General features: G+C 48.3%; 2 protein-coding genes across 2 annotated transcripts; one reads left to right on the top strand and one right to left on the bottom strand.

Annotated features, from left to right (window-relative positions):
- The first annotated feature begins 1,489 nt into the window (after positions 1-1,489).
- TRIM54 (tripartite motif containing 54) lies at positions 1,490-22,737 on the top strand. The gene is made up of 9 exons (XM_031039497.2): positions 1,490-2,018; positions 18,492-18,664; positions 18,864-19,035; positions 20,591-20,686; positions 21,310-21,543; positions 21,801-21,823; positions 21,935-22,059; positions 22,187-22,270; positions 22,584-22,737. Exons 1-9 carry the CDS (start codon positions 1,851-1,853, stop codon positions 22,598-22,600), a joined length of 1,092 nt encoding a protein of 363 aa, XP_030895357.1. The 5' UTR covers positions 1,490-1,850; the 3' UTR covers positions 22,601-22,737.
- Positions 22,738-23,114: 377 nt separating this feature from the next.
- UCN (urocortin) lies at positions 23,115-23,772 on the bottom strand. The gene has a single exon (XM_006743657.3). It carries the CDS (start codon positions 23,640-23,642, stop codon positions 23,262-23,264), a length of 381 nt encoding a protein of 126 aa, XP_006743720.1. The 5' UTR covers positions 23,643-23,772; the 3' UTR covers positions 23,115-23,261.
- Between the last annotated feature and the right edge of the window lie 963 nt (positions 23,773-24,735).

The raw sequence follows: 24,735 nt of genomic DNA, 5'->3' as shown, positions 1-24,735 counted from the left end.
CCTCCTTTGTTGCAGCGCTGCACCAAGAACTTAGCGTCAGCCTCATTCCTACGCCAGCACACATTTCTGGGGCTGGTCTCACCTTTTTCTGGTGCCCATGCACTTGACATTGTCAGCCTCATTGTCAGACTCATTCTATGCCACCATGAGTCAACTCACACAAAGCATGAATGCATTGGAGGGGGAGGGGTAGTTATCCCACCTCTGGATTCTCTCTGGACTGTACCCCAGCACAGCCCCCCTTAGCATGGGTCCCGTGGGCTGACTGAAGTTCATCTATCAGTGCCTGCTTGCCTCCGTCCTTTTTACCACATCTTATGCATGCTGATCACCATATGTTTTGTTAACAGGGGCATGAAACATGTGATAGGGAAAAGATAATACTTCTACAGACCCTTTCCCCATTTGTGCCTCTTCACACTGCCTGTTTTCTCCTCTCCACACCATTTCCCATCCACCCAAGGTCAGAGCTGAGTAACTCCTCAAACTTCTCTCTCCTGAATGGGAGAAGTGCTAAGGAATGTCAGTAAATAAAAGAGCTTTTGTCCAATCCAATGCATCTGTTGGGTCCCCAAAAGACAAATCGGGCCTGGGATAGAGGAAAAAGCCCGTGGGAAAAAAAGACAGAGGGCTGGTGCTCACATCTGAGACCAGCCTGCCTTGGAGAGGAGGAGTCCAGGACAACTGTGGAGTTGAGGCAGAGGCTTCCCAGAGCCTTGTGATTATGACTTTGTCAGTGCTCTAAAATTTCCCCGGAGACCAATTCCCCTGCTGCCCAAAATAGGTTCCTGGCACTCAGGTCCTTTCTGCTCAGCTCAACTTCTCTCGATTTCCTAACAAATTTAAAGTCCTTAGAGTGGCTCCAGTGATGTGTTCATGGACCAAATCCCCACACTTTCTCAGAGGCATACTCATGAGGTCATTCCAGGCCCTGGTGCAACTGCCAGCTCTAGCGTCCTTAGCTTCTGTTCCTAGGGTGAGATAAGAAAGTTCTGGGCAAGAACAAAAATGGACCAGAAGAGTTGGACCAGAGCCTTTCCCTCTAATCTCTGGTGCCCCTGTTCTGAATCACAGCATTCAACGGAAGAGGGTGAGGGTCACTGGCTAAACCTTGGAGGCACTGACCAGGCCCCGGGTCTGGTGAGATCTTTCCTGCCACCCTGAGCCATGTCTGGTGCCCCCATCCAGGCCAGTTTAGATTCTGCGTCACACCCTGGAAGAAGAGCCCAAGCCACAGCATGCTTATGGGGGTCAGGGGCTCACAGGAGCCTTCTGAGCCTGAGAGCTTGACACCTTCACAGACCTACCTTTCACCATGAGCAGTGAAGCTCACCCCTGCTCTTGCATAAGGCAGTCACCCATTCCCGAGTGAGTCAGGGTCACTCACTCGGTGACAGCTGTGGCTCGCCTTACATGAGCTAAATTGGGAGTTGGAATGTCATGCAGATGCCCCTTGTTCCCCACCCCCATGTTAAAATTAATCTCCTCTCTGGGAAGGGAGGGACACACAGTGCTGCCCGTAGAGTGAACAAGAGTCATTTGGAGAACAAAAGGAGAAATTGTCAGGGACAGAGTCACTCAGGGACGGAGGGACAGATAAAGCTAACTACATGTGTCTGGCTGGGGTACAGAGCAAAGACTAGAGAAAGAGAAGTGTCTGAAAACAGCTGAGGACGAGGTGAATTGTTGGAGGAAGGGACAGGAGAGGGAGCAGAGCTATTTCAAGAGTGAGTGGTAGAAGGGAACGTAAGAACCCACGGACTGTCTGAAGTGAACGAGGAAGGGTCCAGAGGCAGTGAGGGAAGGCCAGGACTGGGGCCAAGGCCGGGGCAGGCACGATCGCTGAGGGGATGAACTTCACAGTGGGTTTCAAGCCGCTGCTAGGGGATGCACACAGCATGGACAACCTGGAGAAGCAGCTCATCTGCCCCATCTGCCTGGAGATGTTCTCCAAACCGGTGGTGATCCTGCCCTGCCAGCACAACCTGTGTCGCAAGTGTGCCAACGACGTCTTCCAGGTGGGCTGGGCGGCGGGGCCCGGGGGGGGCCTGCGTACCTTGGTGGGGGCCGGCTCATCAGGTCGGGGCGGAGACTCCAGAGTGCTCCATGAGGTGGGTGGGGGCTGTCCTGGCGGCAGGGCAGAAGACTGGGGGTCCCAGGAGATCCCAGAGTAAGCATGAGTCAGCAGCTGCTTGGCAGGCTGGCGAGTGCCGCCAATGGGTGCACGGACCGCAGCTCGATAGCTGCTGTCTGCAGGGGAAAGAAGACCCCCAGAGAAACCAGAGCCTGGGAGGGAGGTGACCCTACGCCAGGCGGTGTGGCAATCTGTGCTGGACTCTGCATTCCAGTTTGGAGTTTCAGATTTGGAGGATGATGCGGAAGATTGGGAGAAAATATCACAAAGGTAAGCATTACAAAATGAGCCCTGTGAGAAAAGTCAGTGATGAAACGATTTGTATTTGAGGCAAAGCTCAGCGTGCCCATCTTTGGGGGCAGAGTTAGACGTGGGCAGGAGATCGGGAGTTCTCCCCAACTAAAGTTCACACCCGTGCCCCACTCCACATTGGTCAATAGAGGGGCCTGCTGGTTAAAAAGGACTGTGGTCACTTAAGTAAAGAGAATGCAGAAAAATGCAATGAGCTTTGGTTTATGTGAGGTCATGGGGCAAAGCATAGCTAATCAAATTCACAGATGTCATTTTAGCTTCTGGTTTCAGAAAGAAATGCAGCATATACTAGAATGGTTTATAAATGGGTTTTCTTTCTTGTCCTGTGCCACTGGAATGAAGATCAGAGAAAGTAAGTGGAAGAGTGCATGCTCACACGTGCCCACACACGCACATACACACACACCTTGCAAATGAAGTAAAATCTCTGAATAGGCCAGAGCTGGCTAGCTTAGTAGGCGTGGCAGTGATAAGGAACATTATGAACACATATTCTTCAACTGTATCAGAATTCAGGAGGAAATGTGTTGAACACAAATGATTTTTAACCTAACCAAGAAAATGCTTTTTTTTTTTTTTTCGTTCTTCGGGGCGGCATGTTTGGGAAAAAAATTAATGCATTGGCTAAGTCAGGCTGTCCCATAGCTGTGCTCTGTGACCTACCCTTTGCTGTCTGCCATCTTCCTGTTGAGGCTCATTCCCATCTCCTATTCTTTTTTTTTTTTTAACATTTTTTTAAAGATTTTATTTGAGAGAGAGAGTGCAAGTGAGAGAGCACAAATGGGGAGCAGCAGAGGGAGAAGGAGAAGCAGACTCCCCGCTAAGCAGGGAGCCCCACATGGGGCTCAATCCCAAGACCCTGGGACCATGACGTGAGCCCAAGACAGATGCTTAACTGACTGAGCCACCCAGCCGCCCCTCTATCTCCTCTTCTTCTATGTGTCTAAGCCTGCCATTACATTGTTTGGCTCCAGAATATCTCAGAGCCAGTAATTTTCCCTCTCTGGGAAGGGCTGACTGCTCCGTCTATTCATCCTGGACATCAAGTCATGTACTAGAGGCCTCACCTTGCCCACCATCTTAGTATCCCCTTGGGCTAAGTACCTTTCTGAACATCCTTCAGGCTGAGATGCCCAGGAGGGAATGGCAAAAAGATTTTGCCATCCCTTCTCATGAATTTGTAGTGAAACATCCTTCCATTAGATCTTGAAATACATGAAAGCAAAGAGAAGTTTTTAAAGCGAAGGTAATCTGTCCTATAAAAAAAAAAAGTGGCCCCAGGTACGAGAATATTAAAGTATGAGGCACATAGTATCATCAGGCAGAGGGTCCCTGGGACAGGTTCTCTACGTGTTTTGTAGGCTAGAGGATGTTTGAGTGGCCTCCCTTGTTCAAGTCAGCGCTCTGTATCCCGGCACACCATTTTGGTTCCTTGAAGCTCTGAAATACTGTTTGGACACAGAGAGAACCGGAACTGAGCTGAAATCTATACATAATATTTAAGAAACAACATGATTCCCGGAGCTTTGGGATGGTTCTTTGGATCTGGACCGATGTGTCTCTTTTAAAGTGCAGAGCACCCCTGGCGCCCCCGCCCCCAGGAGAAGAGTGAACAGCTCATTTCCTTGCTCTGCTTTTTTTGGGGCAGCCTGGTGGGAGGCTGACCCAGTTCTTTGGCTGCACTTAGGTATATACATCTCAGTAGATCTTCCTCTGAAAGATGAGCATATTTAGTTTTTTCGCACATTGCCTCCACATTTTGACAACTGTAGGCATAATCAGATTGTCTGTTTTCTAAGTATGGGAACAAGAATAGGACTTTTGGTAACTCTATCTTAAAACCACTTAGGAAGACAACCCTGAGAACATTGCCTAGAAAGTTAATAGAACTTATAAAACTTACACCAGTGTCACACACACACACACACACACACACTTTAAAAAAAATACTATAGGAGTTTATATCATGAAAAGTGGCCACCTCAGGCCCTCATTGCACTTCTTCAAATGGAGGTGGCCATTTCCAACTCTCTTGGGTATCCTTCCAGAGATTTTCCGTGGATAGGTACATCTGCGCTTGTGTGTGTGTGTGTGTGTGTGTGTGTGTGTGTTTGAACTACACTCGTCTTACATCTGCCTTTGTTCACTTACTCTTTCGGCAGTTCCATCTCCACACGTTCAGATCTATGTCTTCATTTTATTTATTTATTTTTTTTAATTTTTTTTAAAGATTTTATTTATTTGAGAGAGAGAATGAGAGGGAGAGAGAGCACAGAGGGGGGAGCGGGAGAGGGAGAAGCAGACTTCCCGCTGAGCGGGGAGCCCGATGCGGGACTCGATCCTGGGACTCCAGGATCATGACCTGAGCCGAAGGCAGTCGCTTAACCAACTGAGCCACCCAGGAGCCCCTATGTCTTCATTTTAAAATGGCCACATAAGGGGCACCTGGGTGGCTCAGTCAGTTAAGCATCTGACTCTTGATTTTTGGCTCCGGTCATGATCTCAGGGTCGTGAGATCAAAACCCCGTGTGGGGCTGAGCCTGGAGCCTGCTAGGGATTCTCTTTCTCCCTCTCCCTCTGCCTCTGCCTCCCCCCACCCACTCTCGCTCTAAATAAATAAATAAAATGGTTGTATAGTGTTCCATTGTTATGACTGGACCGCAGTCTATTTAAATCAGTCCTCTGAAACATTTAGATGGTGTCCAGTGTTTTGCTGCCCTAAAAACTGCTGTGATGGACAACAAGCAAGAATTTTAGGAAACTGTGGGGCACCTGGCTGGCTCAGTCAGAAGAGCATGTGATTCTTGATCTCAGGGTTGTGAGTTCAATCTCAGGGTTGTGAGTTCAAGCTCCACGTTGGGTGTAGAGATTACTTAAAAATAAAAATTTTAAATAAAAAAATTTTAGAGAATTATGATTTTATAACATCAGGTTAATTAGCCAAGAAGCAAATTTGAAAATGTTTAATTGAACATTTAATTAACAATGTTGAACATTATTAAGGGTTTGGGAGAAGGTCATCCAGAATCCTACCTCCCCCAACGCAGTGATTTTCACATTTGTATATTACTTTCAGCCCTGGTGGCCACACATATTTTTACATAGCTGCCATCAGAATTTAAGTTTCTTTCTTTCTTTCTTTCTTTCTTTCTTTTTTAAAGATTTTATTTATTTATTTGACAGAGAGAGAGACAGTGAGAGAGGGAACACAAGTAGGGGGAGTGGGAGAGGGAGAAGCAGGCTTCCCGCTGAGCAGGGAGCCTGATGTGGGGGCTCGATCCCAGGACCCTGGGATCATGACCTGAGCCGAAGGCAGACATAACTTAGCCAGGCGTCCCTAACTAGGTTTCTTTAGAGCTGTAATACCTCTCTCTCTCTCTCTCACTCTGAATTTAAAGAGAAAAGACACCGAAATACCACATTAACCCCCTCTAATTTCTCCCTCCCTCTTTCTCCACACTTGCGCCCACTCAGCACCAAGCACTTTGACTAGAGGAAAGCTGTTGGTGTGGGAATTTGACACAAACATCTTCCCATGCGTTTCTGTATCTGTAAGCTCTATTCAGCCCTAAACTCCCTTAAGCAAAGCCTCTGGTTTATTCTGATACCTGCCCCCACTTCACTGTGGGCACTTGTTTATGCGCTGCAACGTGTTGTAATTTCACAGACAACCAGAAGGCCTTGGAAGAAGGTTGTTGAGAAACAGCTTTTCTGGAAGGTGTCCATCTAGGGAGAGATTTGCAGATATGGGAATATGAAGAAAGGGGCCACCTTCTCTAATAAAGAGTGGCCCGGGAAAGAGATGACTTCTGTTTCACTCCACCCTGGAATCCAGTTCCTTATCGGTTCATTGTGAGGACCTGTGGTCATCAGGAGAGGCCTGCCTCCTTGACCACTTCCACTGCTCCTGAGGGTGCCTGGACCTCCCCAGCCCAACCATGGGGGGTCTCCTTTATGAGAAATTGGTTCACTGCAAGTTTGTGAATGCCATTTACTTTGTAGCAGGGTTAGGGATCTTGCTTACTTGACGGAAGAAACTTGGTTAGTGGAGAACCCAAAAAACCTAGATCGAGACTAGCTCCTGGGTTCTGGTCACACCAGCTTCTTCCTTTCTTGCCATGTGATGTCAGTCAGGCTATTTTACCTCTTCAAGCCTGTTTACACATATAGAGATTAAAAGGATACTTTAAACTGATCTTTAACATCCTTGTAATTCTAACAATCTGATTTCACAAATTCCAGAAACCTTACTATAGATTTCCTTTTTTTTTTAAAGTTATTTATTTTTTTAGTAATCTCTACACCCAATGTGGGGCTCAAACTCAAAACCCTGAGATCGAGGGTCGCATGCTCTTCCGACTGGGTCAGCCAGGCGCCCCTGGATTTACATTTTTTAAGCGTTTTCTATTCTGTTACCAATGCCCTGACTTGACTCACTCTTCTTTTCGATCTTCCTTCTAGCCAGTCTCCTCTCACAGACCCCCTGTGCCAGGCTCTCTGCTAGGTTCTGTCAGGCAGAGCCAGCCCTCCACTCAGAATCCCTCTCCCACCCACAACTCAGCTTTTGCCGACATCTGAATTCTTCCAAGGCTCTTCAACATTTCCCCAAATGTCTGGTCTTCTGCTATCATTATCCCATGGTTTCTCCAGTATTTTCTGAAGGTCTGGCTCAGAGGACCTGCATGGTCCACTATTCATCATTGGCCAGGTCATCAATTTGGGGGAGATAGCCTCCAATCCCCCCGCCCTTGAACTCATAGAGCATCTTTCTAGATGGAACATTTCTATTAGAGGCTATGGAACATTACAAAAAAAAAAAAAAAAAAGGAAGCACCATACAGCCTAAAAGACAGCTCATGGCATATATGCCACGCAATAGCCTTGACCACAGCCTAGAATTAAATTCCATTTATTTACTCCCTTCCATTTTATCTCCCACAGTGGAGAAAGAACAGTTACTTCATGTTCTGTGGTTCTGTATGGTCATAAACTTTTAGGATTGTTAACAACCCTTTGTGCAATGCTTTCTCATTTCCAGAGTACCTTCACATGCGTGATTCCATTTGAGTTAGATAGGGTGGATGTGATTTCCATTTTACAGGGGGAACAGGACACAAGTTATAGACATACACACAAAGGGACAGAGAAGGGACATAAATCTAAGTCTTCTGTTTCCTAGAGTGATGGAATTTCATTTACACATCACCTCAGTGGCACATGAAATTTTGCTCTATGGGGCTGGCTTTTTTGTGAACATGTAAGATCTCAGGAAAGAACAAAGACATTTCTGTGTACAAAAGAGCCCATCAGTTATTTTTTAGTTGTTATTTTTTTTTTAAAGTACAGGTTTTTTGCCATATGCCTCTACACAACTGTTTACAAAAACTTATATCTTAAAGAAGATATTAATTCAAAGATGCATTATATACAGTTTCATCAAGTTAAGAGCAGGTCTATTCCCTGTGCTCCTACACAATCACCTATAAAAACTTGCATTTTTTTAGTGTTATTTATTTATTTATTTTTAAAGATTTTATTTATTTATTTGAGAAAGAGAGAATGAGAGACAGAGAGCACGAGAGGGAAGAGGGTCAGGGAGAAGCAGACTCTCCGCTGAGCAGGGAGCCCAATGTGGGACTTGATCCCGGGACTCCAGGATCATGACCTGAGCCGAAGGCAGTCGCCTAACCAACTGAGGCACCCAGGTGCCCCTTTTTTAGTGTTTTTTATTTTAGGTTTTTATTTTTTTAATTCCAGTTAGTTAACATACAGTGTTATTTCTTAGTCTTGAAATAGAAAGATAAACAGAAGCAGAAGATGGGATTTTACTAACTGGATATTAGTCAGCTGAGAGATCTTTAGTCCAATATAGAGACAGTCAGCTGTGGAGATGTAGTAAGCATGTTGCCATCTACACCTTAGAGTGAAATTCCTGTCTGTGGTGAGACCATGTAGGACTTACAATCAAGGTGGGAAGTTATCTCTTTTTGGACCATGGACCCCTTTGTCAATTTGTAAAGCCTGTGGACCCTAAGGGCGATGTCTGTGGTTTATGTAAGAAAAATGTTTTTATTTTCATTTTTTTAAAGATTTTATTTATTTATTTGAGAGATAGAGTGAGCAAGAGAGAGAGCACATGAGCAGGGGTAGAGGGAGAGGGAGGAGCAGGCTCCCTTGCTGAGCAAGGAGCCTGATGCGGGGCTTGATCCCAGGACCCTGGGATCATGACCTGAGCTGAAGGCAGACCGACTGAGCCACCCAGGCACCCCAGAAAAATGTTTTTAAATGCATAAAATATAATACATATGATTATGAAGAAACTGGATTGCATGCATTCTCATACATTCTTAACGAGAACACAGCACACATTCTCATACATTCTCAATGATATTGCCCCAAGTATATCTGCCGTATTAGAATTTTTTATTGTGATTTTATTTTTAAATTTTTATGTAGTTTTTGCTTTCAGGTAAAATTCCCCCCCCAACTGTATTGAGATATAATTGACAAAAATTATACATATTTAAGGTGTGCAACATGATGATTTGATATTGCGATCACCACAACCAAGAGAGTTAACACATCCATCACCTCACATGGTTACCACTGTGTGTGTGGTCTACTGCTCTCTTAGCAATTGCCAAGTATACAGTATCGTATGACTAACTCCAGTCACCATGCTGTACATCAGGTCCCCAGAACTAATTCATCTCATGATGGGAAATCTTGTGTCCTTTGACCAGCATCTCCTCATCCCCCGCCCCCCACCACCCCCACCTTTCTACTCTGTGCTTCTAGGAGTTTCACTTTTGTAGATTTTTGGTACAAAATTTAATGGGGGAGGGGTCAATATTAGGGGGGGAAATGTCTTAAAAGTTTCCTGGAAGGAGCAGTAATGAAAAAAAGCTTGGGAAGCACTGGAATATAATTACCAGAGTAATTAGAACATGTTTGATAGAGTAATGTATGTGCTTCTTTTTTTTTTTTTTAAAGATTTTATTTATTTATTCATGAGAGACAGAGAGAGAGACAGAGGCAGAGGGAGAAGCAGGCTCCCCGCAGAGCAGGGAGCCCGATGCGGGACTCGATGCGGGACTCGATGCGGGACTCGATGTGGGACTCGATCCCAGGACCTTGGGATCATGACCCGAGCCGAAGGCAGACGCTTAACCAACTGAGCCACCCAGGCGTCCCTAATGTATGTGCTTCTATTACCACATTAAATCACAAGCTCAAGCAGTGGGCTTGAAGTAGTTTAGAAATAGTGATAAGCATAAATTATTTTTGGATATTTGAGCAACAACAGTAATGTGATGTGAAAATGCCTGTGATTTCTGTGGGTGACAAAGTACCACTACAACTACTGTGGTTCATTGCCTACATTTATAACTGAGGGAAATGTCCAATTTCTGCTAGAGGTTAATGAAAATCAAGGTGTGATTTTTTTTCTCATCTAGGTTCTCAGAATTTTAGTCAAGGATCTTTCGGGGCTATGGTCCCCAGTTAAATACTCCTGCATGACAGGCACCAGCATCTTCCCAAGTATCCAGGCTTGACTTTCTCCTCTGCCCACAACCCACCCATGTCCAAGTGAATGGTCAGTCCTACTGATTCTGCCTCTGGCATCCCTAGTCTTTTTTTTTTTTTTAAGATTTTATTTATTTGAGAGAGCGAGCATGAGAGGGGGCTCGGTCAGAGGGAGAAGCAGACTCCCCTCTAAGCAGAGAGCCCGACTCGGGGCTCGATCCCAGGACTCTGTAATCATGACCCAAACCGAAGGCAGGTGCCCAACCGATTGAGCCACCCAGGTGCCCCTGGTATCCCTAGTCTTTCCAAGATGGCTGCCACTACCTGAGAGTGGGCCCGTGACTTGCTTTAACTACGGCACTTGCTTCCCAGTTATCTGTGCCTTTAACCTCTCTCTTCCCTTCCCATCTATCCAAATTACCTCTCTTAGATTAATATTCACTCTTATTTTCTCTCCTAGTTCAGAAAAAAAACATGTCTCAAAATTAAGTTCAGATCCTTACCCTTGAATTCAAAGCCCTCTGTGATTTTGCCACAATTAAAAAAAAAAAATTTAAAAGGGGCACCTGAGTGGCCCAGTGGGTTATACATATTTAAGGAGCAAAAAAACTTTTACTTTTTAAAAATGTGGGGCACCTCTTGGCTCAGTTGGTGGAGCATGTGACTCTTGATCTTGGGGTTGTGAGTTTGAGCCCCATGTCAGGTGTGGAGCCTACTCTTGCTTCTGCTCCAACTCTTGCTTTCTGCTCTGGTCATGATCTCATGGGTCATGAGATTGAACCCTGCATTAGGCTCTGAACTCAGTGGGGAGTCTGCTTGAGGAATCTCTCCCTCTGCCCTTCCCCCCACTCTCTTTCTCTCAAATAAATAAATAAATCTTCTAAAATTAATTAATAAAATTCAAAAGCCCTTCATTTAAAACCGCACCTTTCTAGCTCCTCCCCATGCCTCCCCCATTTGTAACTTAAAATCCTATAGTCTCTCTGGTCTCCTAAAACTCTTTCCTACCTAACCATCTGCTGCCTGTCTACCCTGTCTTCAAATGGTATCTTCTTAAACATCCCCTCCCTTGAACCAACATAGTTCTTTACAGTTCTTCTAGTGGTTTATCTTCTTGGCTTTTATGACACTCCAGCGCCCCCTTTCCATTCATGTCAGGACTGAGCATTGCATTTTTTTTTTTTTTTTTTTTTAGATTTTATTTATTTATTTGAGAGAGAGCGAGAAAGAAAGAGTGAGTGTGAGCAGAGGGAGGAGCAGAGAGGGAGATGGTGATAGAGAATCCCAAGCGGACTCTGCACTGAGCCTGACTGGGCAGGGGCAGGGGGCTTGATCTCATGACCCTGAGCTCATGACCTGAGCTGAAACCAAGAGTAGGATGCTCAACCGGCTGAGTCACCCAGATGCCCCTGAGCATTACATTTTTAAATATTTTATTTTTTTTTAAGTAGGCTCCACACCTGACATGGGGCTCAAACTCACAACCCCAAGATGAAGAGTCACATGCTCCACCAACTGAACCAAGAGGTGCCCCACATTTTTAAAAAGTTTTTTTCAAACCCTGAAGTCTTTGTACAAAATTTGGAAATTAGAAAAAAAGAAAAAGGAAGGAATAAACCACAATTCTGTCACTTGATGACAATTATTGCAAAAAATATTTAACTTTTTTAAAAAATGCATTTTAAAAGTAATTCAGGGTCTATGGAGGGAAATTTGGGAAATGTATATGAATACAAAGAAGAGGTTTTAAAATCACCTGGGAATCCCATCACCCATTTCAAAATTGGGATCCTACTGTCTATATAGATTTACATCCTGCTTTTTTCATCTAAAATCATAACATGAGTATCTCCCCATGTTACAAAGAACTCTGTTAAAGATAATTGCATAATAATTCTGTTATAACTCATTTAATTGCTCTTCTATGTCAAATAACCAGTATGTTTCCTGTATGAAAAAAATTATTGTTTATTTTGATTACCAAAATAATATAGGTGTATTATATAAAATTCAAACCTCATACATAATACAAGTGATAGAACGTATAAATCCATCTAAACACACTAGGACTATTTCAGAGATGGGATTTCAGGAACTACTTCTATGAGACAAGGAGAGGGCGCTCCAGGGACAGCTGGGGAGAGACACAGACACTGGATCACAGAGTTAAAGAGAGGGAGATGGTGGACTCTGTGGTGTGAGAGGGAGAGGTTGTTATAAAAACCACCAGCTCCCTTCCCCACTTCACAGGCAAATACACACTGGTCAGGGTGTCTGAAATTCTTACCATATTATATCCGCCAAGGCTCATTGCTCACAGAACATCAGAAGCAAGTGCTAAGTACAGATCCCTCTTTTTAGATCTGAGAAGACTGAGACCCTGAGAGAAATTGTTTTCCTAAGGTCGTAAATGGCAAATCCAAAACCAGATCTTCGGATAATTGCTACTTTCCCTATATTGTGCCACATTAAATGCCTTCTGTTAAAATATAGAAATGTTACCAAGAAGGGGTAACAGTTTTATCCACATATCCAGTACGGATGACTTTCTCAAAATAACCACCCAGCATTTGCAAAAAATTTGGGACATGAGACAGACAGGTTTCGATTGAGGAAAGAGTCAGGAAAGAGTTAGAGCGACTCCCCAGACTTCATTCTCATTTCACCTTCCTGATTTTTGCCATAGTTATGTACCACCTGTGCTATGGTTGATTATTTCTATTTAAAAGGACTCACTTTTAGGGGCACCTGGGTGGCTCAGTTGGTTAAGCGACTGCCTTTGACTCAGGTCATGATCCCAGGGTCCTGGGATAGAACCCTGCATCAGGCTCCTTGCTCAGTGGGGAGCCTGCTTCTCCCTCTGCCTCTGCCCCTCCCCTCTGCTTGTGCTCTCCCTCTCTCCATCAAATAAATAAATAAATAAATAAATAAAATCTTTAAAAAAAAAAAGGACTCACTTTTAAAGCTTAAATGTTTATCTTCATTCTAAATGACAAAGTCCTTGAAAAATCACTAGCTTTGTAGGCTGGTGATTTTTTCTAATATGCACAAAATAAACACATAGAAATTCTCAATGTCCATTCTCATACCACCAAAAATCTTCATGCCTGTCATCAGTATGTATACCATACTTGGGGAAACACTGAGATAGCTCATGGGTAACACAGAGAGGGCCTCTAAGCAAAATGACCGTGCCAAAAGTTAAAGAGCCTGGAAAATCCAAAAGATAAACTTAACTATTTCATCACTAGTCCCATTTAGCCCTAGTGCAAAAGGGCACATATATATATATATATGCATGCCAGGACTGACTAGCAAAGGATGTGGGATATGGAGTTGGGCGGGAGAAACATTGCTGAGGCAATCACAGAAAGGAGGGGATGCCCTGAGGGTTAAGAGGAAAGCCAGCCAGCCTACCCCAGGTAGGATATGGCAGGAGGAACAGCTTTGGAAGAGGGAGGAGACTATGGAACCAGTGGATGGCTGGGAAATCTGCGGTGGGCTGCGGTACCTGCTCCAGGGAGCAGCACTGGGTCTATAGCCAAACTGCAAAAAACGGCAGAGATGCGACCCCTCCCTACCACCTGCCAGTGAGCTCTCCAGTTCCCCAGAAATATGCTCTTCAAACAAAGGATTTAGGTTGGACTGCCTGATTCCAATTGTCTCTCAGACCCCTGGGTCCCAAGAGAATGGTAGTGATTAGCCGATAGGATGAGCTGCTAAAATGTCTTTACAAGGTGGGAAAGTGGTGAAGAGGTAGCGTGCTTCCTGGTCCACCCCCCTTGGCCCAGACATCCCAACAAGTTCTGATTGCTTTTTTTAAACTTTTTTTTAGGGGCACCTGGGTGGCTTAGTCAGTTAAGTGCCCGACTCTTGGTTTCGGCTCAGGTCATGATCTCATGGGGTCGTGATCCCAGGGGGTCCTGGGATTGAGCCCCGGGTAGGGCTTGGCGCTCAGGAGAGGGTCTGCTTGGGGATTCTCTCTCTCTTTTTCCCTCTCCTCATTCTCTCTCTCTCCCTCTCAAATAAATACATAAATCTTAAAAAAAAAAAACACGTTTTTATATTGTGGTACAATGCATAGTGTAAATTTATCATTTTAACTATTCTTTTTTTTAGTATTTTATGTATTTGAGAGAGAGGGCATGAGAGAGCGAGCACAAGCAGGGGGGAGGGGTAGAAGGAGAGGGAGAAGCAGGCTCCCAGCTGAGCAGGGAGCCGAAGCGGGACTCCATCCCAGGACCCTGGGATCATGGCCCAAGCCAAAGGCAGACGCTTAACCAGCTGAGCTACCCAGTCACCCTCATCTTAACTATTCTTAAGTGTGTAGCTCAGTGGCATTAACTATATTCACATTGTCATATAACCATATCCAGAACTTCTCATCCTTCCAAACTGAAACTCTGTACCCATTAAAATAACTCCCCACTCCCCCACCCCCCAGTCCCTGGCAACCAACATTCTACTTTTTATCTCTATGAATTTGACAATTTCAGGTACCTCATATAAGAGGGATCATGCAGTATTTGTCCTTTTGTGACAGGCTGATTTCACCTAGCACAGTGTCCTCAAGGTTGACCCACATTGTCACATGTAGTCCTGATTACTTTGATCCTGTCATTTTCCACCACAGTCTGTGTGACTATCCGTGTCATGCATTCTACTTCCTGCTGTCGTATCAAATGTGAATTTTGTTTCTATGTTGGTAACATATTTTACATGATTTCTTAATTCTGCCAGTTCATTTTTCTTCTCCAGCTTTGATCACTTATATCTCTTCTTTTTCTTTCAAGATTTTATTTATTTATTTATTTATTTATTTATTTATTTATTTATTTGAGAGAGAGAGAGAGAGTGCAGGGGTTGGTGAGGAGCAGAGGGAGAGAGACAAGTGGACTCCACGCTGAGTACAGCACCTGATGCTGGGGCTCCATCTCATGACACTGAGATCATGACCTGAGCCGAAAGAGGCAGCTGCTTAACCAACTGAGCCACCGAGGGGCCCCTTTACTTATATCTCTTCTATAATCAAAGTGACTATGTTTTCTTTATTTCTTTAAAAAGGTCAGATTGAAATATTGTTTCTTAGAGCAATTCTTCTTCTAAAGCATCTTCTTCACCTGTCCTTTGCTTGTCATGCTTTCTTTTTCCTTTTTTTTTTTTTTTTATATCTCGGCTTGTATCTCCTGTTAGATCCTTTCTGCTTATCACTCCTCTTTGAATAGGGGTAGTTCCATCTGAGGCTGAGGGTGAATTCTTTACTCAACCCTCTGTTTACCTTGGCTTTTCTTTCACTGTCACCTAAATGTAAACTGGCTAGCTGGATGTTATCATTGGTTTGCAATCTCTGTTTGGTCCTTTGGTTCTTTGGTGAATTAGAGGGGTATGACCTGGATTAGTAGGTAACTGAATGTCTCAATTTGGTTATGTTGCCTCAGAATATTTTTCACACCGAATCTGAGGAATTATCTTTCTTGGGGGCATGTGGAGATCCATGGGAGGAAGTCTTGCAAAGATTTGAGCTATTTCCTTTCCTTTGCACAGACACACAGGTCATTCTGGTTGCAAGCTGGACCCTTATATTGCTTCACGAGGTTTTGGTTTCGATGGGTCATATTTTGTTTATCTCTGCTCAAATAACATCAATCCGCAGTTGCACAGATGACTTTTACATTGTTTCTTTCCTTTGTGAAGGGTTGATGTTTGGCCTTAATAAAAATCTGTTTCCACCTGAGATTCAGAGAGACGAATATTGGCCCTGGGCATCATTCTTCAGGTGGCCTCAATTTTATTGCACCTGACAATGTAGTATATTGATTTTTAGGATGGGCTCTGGGGTCAGAGTGCCTGAGTTCAAATACTGGTTCTGTCACCTATTATCTGATGACCGTGAACAATTTATTTAACATCTCTGGGCTACAATTTCCTGTCTTTGAAATGGCACTAATAGTAGTACCTATTTCATAAGGTTGGTAAGAGGTTTAAATGAGTTAATACAAATAAAAGGACTTAGAGCAAAACCTGGCATGAAGTATGTGCCCAATTAGCCACTGTCACTATATTTCCTGTAGTCTAAGTTCGGGGGAGCGTAAATGTTCATCTCCTCCATTATATTTACAAGAAATCCTTGAGGGTTAAATTCAGTAATGTCTGGGAAGCCCATAGCATGGTGCTTGACACATAATAGACCCTCAAAACATGTGTTGAATGTTAAATAATGAATATTGAGGAAGAGGGGGAGAGAGGCCATTCAGGAGTTTGCGCCCTGGGCTAAGATTTTAGAATATTGCCCCCTTTCTACCCATTCAAACCTTCACTGAGCCAGCAGCAAATCAAAGAGAAGTCAGATCCTTCCAGGAACTTGCGGCTTACGGTTCTCCCAACAGCTCCTTACTCACTTGGATTCTAAATAATGAAAGGTAATGGTATTAAGTAAGCAAAAGCCCAGTGATCTTACACTTTAACCCATTCCCTAAAGTAAACTCAGCAGTATTTATACAATTCCAGCTGCCAAGAAGGACAAAGGCACAAACACAGCCTTGGATAATCTCAAACTAAACCGTTTGGCTCTATGACAGCCTGAAGTGTTAACTTCTTATGATTCACAAGAAATGCCCCCAAAATGTGACATTTGTCACATACCAGTCACTCTCACCAAGGTAGGCTTGCCCACTCCACAGGGGTCACTTTTCCTGCCTTGCCTACACCTCTTGCTTTTAAAGGTTCAAACAAGACTGTGGACTTGGACGCTTGTATGTATTCTGGGTGTTGTTGCACAAATAAGGTGCCCTCCGGCTGATGTCCAGCATAAGGATTTGGAGAATTCCATTGAAATCAACTGCAGGAAATACATCTAAATTTGCAAAGTCACAGGTGACTATTCTCCCCGTTACCCTCTACGAGTCCATGGTCTTCCAGCCATTTAAGACTAAGTTCTGCCATAAGTGACAGAAAACCCAAAATAGCAATGGCTTAAGAAGGTGAAAACGTGTGTTTTTCTCTCAAGTGGAAGTATAGGCAGGCAGTTCAGGACTGCCTCATCAGAGCCCCACTCCTTTTATCTTGCTGCCATTCTCATCATGTGACTACCTCATGGCTCAACATGGCTGCCTCAACTTGAGCCACTCCATCTTCACTCCAGCGAGCAGGAAGGAGAAAAGAGGAGGGCATGCCCCTCCATTAAAGATACTTCCTAGAAATGGCACCAAACATTGCTATCTACATCCCAGTGGCCAGAATGCAGTCACCTGGTCACACCCAGCCAGAAGGGAGGCTTGAACACACAATCTTTATTCCATGTGTCTTGCTAAAAATTCAGAGGTTCTATTATTGAAGAAGACAAGGTAAATATCGAAGAACAACAAGTAGTCTCTGCCAGTCTCTTATCTCTCCTGCCATCCACAGTTGACCCCTCTGTCTTCTCTGAAGACCAGCCTTCCTGTTCACACTTTCTGACCCCTCCTGCTTTCCACTTCCACTTCACAAGACTAAGAGTGGCCACAATGTCAGTTCTTGGCCCAACTCCACAAGTCTTTTCAATTTCAAAGCTGCACACTGTCTAGCCACCTCCACCTCTGTGTCTCCATTCCAAATTCCTGGAGAGAACATTTGATTGGTTCTGCTTGGGTCAGGTGATCACCTCCTCAATGCTGAGCCAATCATCTGTGGCCTGGGCCATGGCAGGGCTCTCCCTTTTAGGATGGGATGGAGCAAGTTCTCTAAGAGGTGGAAGTGATGAACATCTCTTGTAAATCCTCCTTCTGCGCTTACTCTTATCATAACACCCAGCCTGCTGAATGTAGTTGTCGCTTTGCTCGGTTTGCTCATCCATAGGGCAGGGATGCATTTATTCATATCTTATCCCCACAGCCTTGCAATTACCTGGCACACTCAATATTTATTGTAGAAGGAATAATCCAATCTCGTCCTTAATTTTACAGATTGAATGCTTGCTCAAATTTACATGGTAGAACAGTGTTAGGGGCAGCACAAGAACACAGGTCTCCTGACTCCCGGTCTCTAGGACGGTTTCCTAGAATGACCCAGCATGGTGTGGCTTGTGTGCTCCATTGTTCAGCACTTGTCTCAGTTTCCCTGTCAAGGGCTCCAGAGAATCTCCCCCCTCTCCCCAGATGTGGCCCATGAGAGCCCAGGAGGATATTGGCTGCACCACCCAGAGTCCATTTCCAACCTTAGCCTTCCTGTCAACACCAGTGTCTCTCCACACCTGCAAGCTGGGCCCCTTTGGGGAAATCCCATCCTGACTGGGCCTTGACCAAAGTTAGGCTCTAGATGCAGGGATGCTTAAGGAGTAATGAGGCAAAAGCGGGAAAGAAGATCTCCATGGCCACACACCTGAGCTGCTCTCAGAGGAGGAGGGCCCCACCATCGGAAAGAGCTGATGCCTCTCCTTCCGCTATTCTCCTACACATCGGCCCTCATGACCATTCCTCCCTGCCTCCTCCCTGGTCCCTCAGGCCTCACTGTACCTGTTCTCTCATGTTACTTGTCCCTACAGGCCTCGAACCCTCTGTGGCAATCCCGGGGCTCCACCACCGTGTCTTCGGGAGGCCGTTTCCGCTGCCCATCTTGCAGGCACGAGGTTGTCCTGGACAGACATGGTGTCTATGGCCTGCAGCGAAACCTGCTAGTGGAGAACATCATCGACATTTACAAGCAGGAGTCTTCCCGGTGAGCCCTCAGGACCTCTTGTCCCTCTAACGAGCAGGGCCTGGCACACAGCGGGGGAACTCATCAGCCAAAAGGGAAGGGCTGAGAGGATCAGTTTAGAGATCAGAGGCCTGGACCCTGGGATGCCCCACACTCACAGGATGCACCTCCCTGCAGCCTGGCCCCTGACCCTCCTGCCACCCCACCCGCTCCCCTCCAGGCCACTGCACTCCAAGGCTGAGCAGCACCTCATGTGTGAGGAGCACGAAGAAGAGAAGATCAACATCTACTGCCTGAGCTGTGAAGTGCCCACCTGCTCTCTCTGTAAGGTCTTTGGCGCCCACAAGGACTGTGAGGTGGCCCCGCTGCCCACCATTTACAAACGCCAGAAGGTACCAAGCAGCAGAGGGAGCAGGCATGGTGAGGTGGGGACAGGGGACAGGGTCTCCAACTGCAGCCTCTCACTCCACTTGGTTTTTAAAGGCTGGCAGATCAGGGCTACTGTCCCAGTTCTGGGCATGACTCAGTGTGTCCATGGCTAAGTCATTTGACCTCTCTGGCCCTGACTTTCCTCGCTTGTAAAATGGGGATGAAAATGCCAACTTCCAAAGTTGTTTTAAGATACAATTAGATAATGGATACCAGCAACTTCAGTTTGGTGGCCGAGGTGCTCTCCAGGCCCTCTCACTACCACACAACTACATTTGACCTAAAACATAATTTAAAACTTATATCAGTGGGGCGCCTGGGTGGCTCAGTCAGTTGAGTGTCTGACTCATTATTTTGTCTCAGGTCATGATCTCAGGGCTGTGAGATGGAGCTGCATGTCGGGGTCTGCACTCAGCACTGAGTCTGCTTGAGATCCCCTCCCTCTGCCCCTCCCTCTGCCCATGATCTTGCTTTCTGTCTCTCTCATAAATTAAATAAATCTTTTTAAAAAATAAAATAGAAACTATATCAGAGGGCAAATGCTGGCAGTATTTTTGAGCTAGAGAGATGAGAATATGCCTTCAGACCCCTGAAATGTGGACACCTGACCTGAAGACCCCCACGAATCCCAGGTTAAACTGGAATCTCAGGAACCAAGGTGGTCAGAAGTGCCGCCTGGCTTTTGACAAAAGTGAATGCAGAATCTGCCTAGAGGGAAACCCCCTCAATTTAGGCCCTTGGGTTCTCCTTAGATTAAGAAAAACAAAATATTAATTCAAAAGTGAAGATACAGAGAGAAGTGTACCCCATGAGTGAAGTCGGTAGAAACAAAAATTACAGATTAAACCCCTGAGGAATTCAGATAATGGAATTATTAAAGACTTGAGAGTCACTGTGTATAAAATGCTTTCTTAAAAAGATGGAATAAAACCCCAGCAATACTAGATTACCAAACATGCAGATTTAACAAAAAGCCAAATAGAGCTTTTAAAAATGAAAATGTGGTTGTTGAAATAAAACACTGAAAAGGTGAATTAAATGGCAGAGTCCTCTGAAGAGAGAATTAGCGAACAGGAAGGTGGTCCTGAAAAAGCAGCCTAGGATGCAGCACAGGGGGATGAGAAGGATGAGCACATATGTCTCCTCAGAGTCACAGAATGAGAAAACAAAGAGAATGGAGAAGAGGCAATCCTAACATAATTACAAAGAAGCTTTCCGAATTGATGGAAGGCATGAATCTACAGGTGAAGCATTCAGCCCAGAGCCTGGCATTTGGTGGATATTTGGCAAATGTCTTTCTCATTTGGTGGTGGAGGCCCTCCTCTTTCCACCTCCTTCCAGAATCCATAAATATGCTTCCACACTTCTTGGATGGTTCCAAGCCATCTAGATCTCTGGAATAGCCGCTCTGATGGTGGGGCAGAGGGGCAGTCCTCTCCTAGGTGGCCCTGGCTGGGATGGGGGGGACAGCTCTAGACAGGGTCCTCCAGCTCTAAGGGCTGGCCTGTTGTGTGGCAGAGCGAGCTCAGCGATGGCATCGCGATGCTGGTCGCGGGCAACGACCGTGTGCAAGCAGTGATCACACAGATGGAGGAAGTGTGCCAGACCATTGAGGTGAGCCTGAGATGGGAGGGAGGGGAAATTTCTGGGTTCCTGGGGGTGAATCACAAGTAGTGGGATATAGGTTTGAGTCCAGCTGTGCCCCCCGGCTAGCTCTGTGACTTTGGTCCAGTTACTTCACTTCTCTGTGCTTTGCTGATTATGAGAATGATATGATGACTACCTCGCTGGATATTTTTGAGAATTAAATGAGATTATACAAGTAAAAAATAGGGCCAGAGATACCCCTGAAGTACTTTAAAATATTGTATTTGCTAAAGAGAGAAAATCTTAAAAGTTTTCACAAGAAAAAAAATATATAACTATTTAGTGACAGTGGTAACTAGACTTGTGATCATTTCACAATATCTACAAATACGGGATCATTACATTGTACACTGGAAACTAATATAATGTTAAAAGTCAATTATATCTCAATTTAAAAAAAACTTGTAATTGCTGTTACTGAAAAGACCTGGGAATGAGCAGCCCTTGGCTGCAGTTGTGGCTCGGCCACTACGTGTGGGGAACTTTCCTTCTTGGCTGTCTGTGGCTTCCATTAAGTGGGGAGTGGGGAGTGGAACAAGTAGGTGAGTGCTCTCCCAGCTAGAGGTCTCATCCTTGCTCCCCTCGTTCAGGACAACAGCCGGAGGCAGAAGCAGTTGCTTAACCAGAGGTTCGAGGCCCTGTGCTCGGTGCTGGAGGAGCGCAAGGCTGAGCTGCTGCAGGCGCTGGCCCGCGAGCAGGAGGGGAAGCTGCAGCGAGTCCGGGGCCTCATCCGCCAGTATGGAGACCACCTGGAAGCCTCCTCCAAGCTCGTGGAGTCCGCCATCCAGTCCATGGAGGAGCCACAGATGGCGCTGTACCTGCAGGTGGGCCCTGGCGGAGGGAGGCGGGCCGCAGAGTGGCTGCGGTGGGGGCCTCGGCACCCGGAGGGCTGGGCTCCGGTCTCCTCTCTGGCTCCCGCTTGCCCCACGGCCTTGGGCAGGTCACCCCGGCTGAGTCCGTTTTCTCGTCGACGAACCGGGATATGCATCCCCGCCTACCCCGCAGGACTGTGGGCACCAGAAATGGGACTTTGCCAGCGCCTGGCACGGTGCTTACGCTCACCCTCCTTTCTTCCCTGCAGCAGGCCAAGGAGCTGATCAATAAGTGAGTAGGCGGAGCGGGCAGGGCAGGGCAGGGCCTGTGTGGGCTCCGCCGCCACGCGCAGGGGGTCGAGGGTGCTGGGGCCGGTCCAGCTGAGCGGCTGCCGCGCCGCAGGGTCGGGGCAATGTCGAAAGCGGAGCTGGCAGGACGGCCAGAGCCGGGCTATGAAAGCATGGAGCAGTTCACCGTGAGCGTGGAGCACGTGGCCGAAATGCTGAGGACCATCGACTTCCAGCCGGGTGAGGGAGTGAGGATGGGAAGGGGCGGCGGGCCGCTGGGACTGGGCGTCCCGAGGGGACGCGGGGGGGGGGGCGTCACGGCCAGAGAAGCAGGGACCCCACCTCACGGGGCCTTCCTTGGGGCTAGGCGCTTCCGGGGAGGAAGAGGATGAGGAGGTAGCATTGGACCGGGAAGAGGGCAGCGCAGGGCCTGAGGAAGAGCGGCCGGAAGGTGAGTGCGGCCCGAGGGGCCTGGCGGGGCTGGCCCTACGCTCGGGTCCCCTCTTCTGTGACGCCTTCCTGCAGCCCCCGGGATGGCTGCAGGCCTCGGCTCCTGAAGTGCGTCCCCGCCCCAGCAGGGGGGGCGCGCCCCCTAGCGCGCGTGCGGAAGTACACTTTCCCACCAGCCTTTCCTGGGGGCTCTGGGAGACCAGGTTGGGTCGGGCGGTAGAGGAGAAAGGCACGTGGCTGGGGGAAAGGGGTGAGTTGGGTTCGGAGCTGCCTTGTTCCCGTGGAGCGCCCGCCCACCGAGCTTTCTTTCCCAGGCGCAGGCGGGCACTGACCCGCCCCCTGTTGGGGAGCCCGCGCACCTGGGGCCTGGCGCTGGGGTCGCGGAGGACCTGCGCTGAGACCGCCGCGCGACCCAGCTTGGCGCCCCGCCGTGGGGGAGGGGCTCAATAAAGGGCTAATGCGTCCAGACCCGCAGCTCCGTTCACTGCTCACTCTCAGCCTCGGCTTCGGAGGCGACCCCATCACCATCCTGCCCTTCTCCGGATCTGGGACCATCTGAGGGGCGGAAGTGGAATGACCCCCGTGGGGCATCTCCTTGATATCAAGCACGGGTTCGCGAGCCCAGTGCCAAGGGAAGAGGGTCGGGGTGGGGCGGCGGCACCAGGACTTTGAGTTCCTGGGGTTCGATGGGGGCACAGGAGCCCCCGGCTGAAAGCCCTTCTGCCGGAGTCCTCGTGGAGCATCCGGTACCCTCTCGCCGGCCTGGGAGGCCACACTTTTCCACGGGCTCCCACCCTGCTGTGCTTCCCTGCGCCCCACAACCGAGGCCAAAGGCTCTTCAGCACTTTTATTAAAAATTGGTGACGCACAGAGTGCTGCGGGCATCCCTGGGCCGCTCTAGCCCGCGGGACTGGGTCAGTTCCAGTCGCGCACGTCCCGGCCCGGGGGTGGGGGACGGGGGTCGAGGTTTTCGTGGCTGCAGACCGCGCCGATCACTTGCCCACCGACTCGAATATGATGCGGTTCTGCTCGGCGCGCTCCCGCTGGCTCTGTGTCCGCGCCAGCTCCAGCAGGGTCCGCAGCAGGTGGAAGGTGAGATCAATGGACAGCGGAGGGTCGTCCCGTCTCGGCCGCTCGCCCGCGGTCCGGGATCTCCACCGGCCGGGCCCCGCGCGGCGCGGGAAGCGCTCGGCCAGCAGCAAGAGCAGCGCGCGGGCCCCGCCGTCCTGGTTCCGCGCCCCGGGGCTCCAGCGCAGACTCGGGTCCCGGACCCCGGCCGCCGCCGCCTCCGGGCTCCACCGGCTGCTCCCCGGGCGCTGCTGTGCCAGGAGCAGCAGCGCCACCAGCAGTGCCGCGCGTCCCCCCTGCTTCATGGTGCCGCCGGCCCTGGACACACAGGGGCAGCGCAGGGTGAGGTGCGCCCGGGGCAGTCGCGGGTGGCACCACTCCCCTTCCCGCGCGCATCCAGCTCCCCTGCGCCTGCCGCCTGGTACCCACAGCCTTCCCTCCAGCCCCAGCCGCTGCCCAGCCCGATCCTCCCTCTCTCCCTCTCCCCCTCTCTCCCCTTGGGCGATTGGTGGTGGCTGAGCTGAGCGCCAAGTCCTGGTGCTGAGGGAGTCAGGGCGGATGCTCCGAGCCACTCACAGGTTGCGGGAGAGTGTCTGCACGTCGCAGGACGGGGCTCCGCTCTCTGTCCCTCGGGCGGGCTGAGGGCGCTGTGGGGACCACGGGGTCTGTCCCGGGACCGCCGCCAGCCTTATATAGCTCCAGGACAGCTCCGACTGACGTCAGCGAGGAACATGCACGGATTGTAGAAGCAATGCGGGCCGCAGCCTCAAGTCTGCCGCTTGCGAGACCCGGAGGGGCGCACCTCAGAACCTGCCTCTGGGTCCTGGGGCCAGCGCTGCAGGCGGCCCCCGCCTTAAGAGAGCGAGAAGCCGCTGGGGCGTAACCCTTGCTCTGGGAGCCACGCGAGTCCTTTACCTGCTTACAACAGCCAGCAGGGACTAGGCCCAGTCCCCAGATCAGACCAGTCAGGTGGCCAGGCTTCTGTGGCACACAGAAGAGAGGCTGGACCTCACGGCTGCTGGTGGCGCCCACCCTGCTGTTGGCCTCTGGAAGGGGCCAGAGGCATTGGGAGACGGCTGTGCTGCTCAGACCCAGTCCCTAGTCCCCGCTGTCAGTTTGGCCAACGGAGGCACCCAGGAGCACAGGGGGCTCCCAGCTCCGGCTCCGGTACCACCCCAGAGGCAGCGAGGCGGCAAGGCAGCCCCCCACTGCCGGGATGCTTGGTCTTACTCCAGCCCCGTGGTCTGAATTCTAGGCCGGTCTGCCGAGGCACCACTGGAGAGCCTCTGGCCTCTGGGTGCTTTCAGACTACAAAAGGCAGGTCCATCTGCTGCTGAGTTTGTCCCAAACTGGTATTTTCACTGTTAGTTTTTCTTCTGGGAATCACAGCTGCAGTAT

This window comes from Leptonychotes weddellii, chromosome 10, assembly GCF_054177405.1.
Source record: "Leptonychotes weddellii isolate Sample4059 chromosome 10, ASM5417740v2, whole genome shotgun sequence".
NCBI classification, from domain to species: domain Eukaryota; kingdom Metazoa; phylum Chordata; class Mammalia; order Carnivora; family Phocidae; genus Leptonychotes; species Leptonychotes weddellii.
Note: the sequence above shows the minus strand (reverse complement) of the source record. Positions and strands in the feature narration are given on the sequence as shown.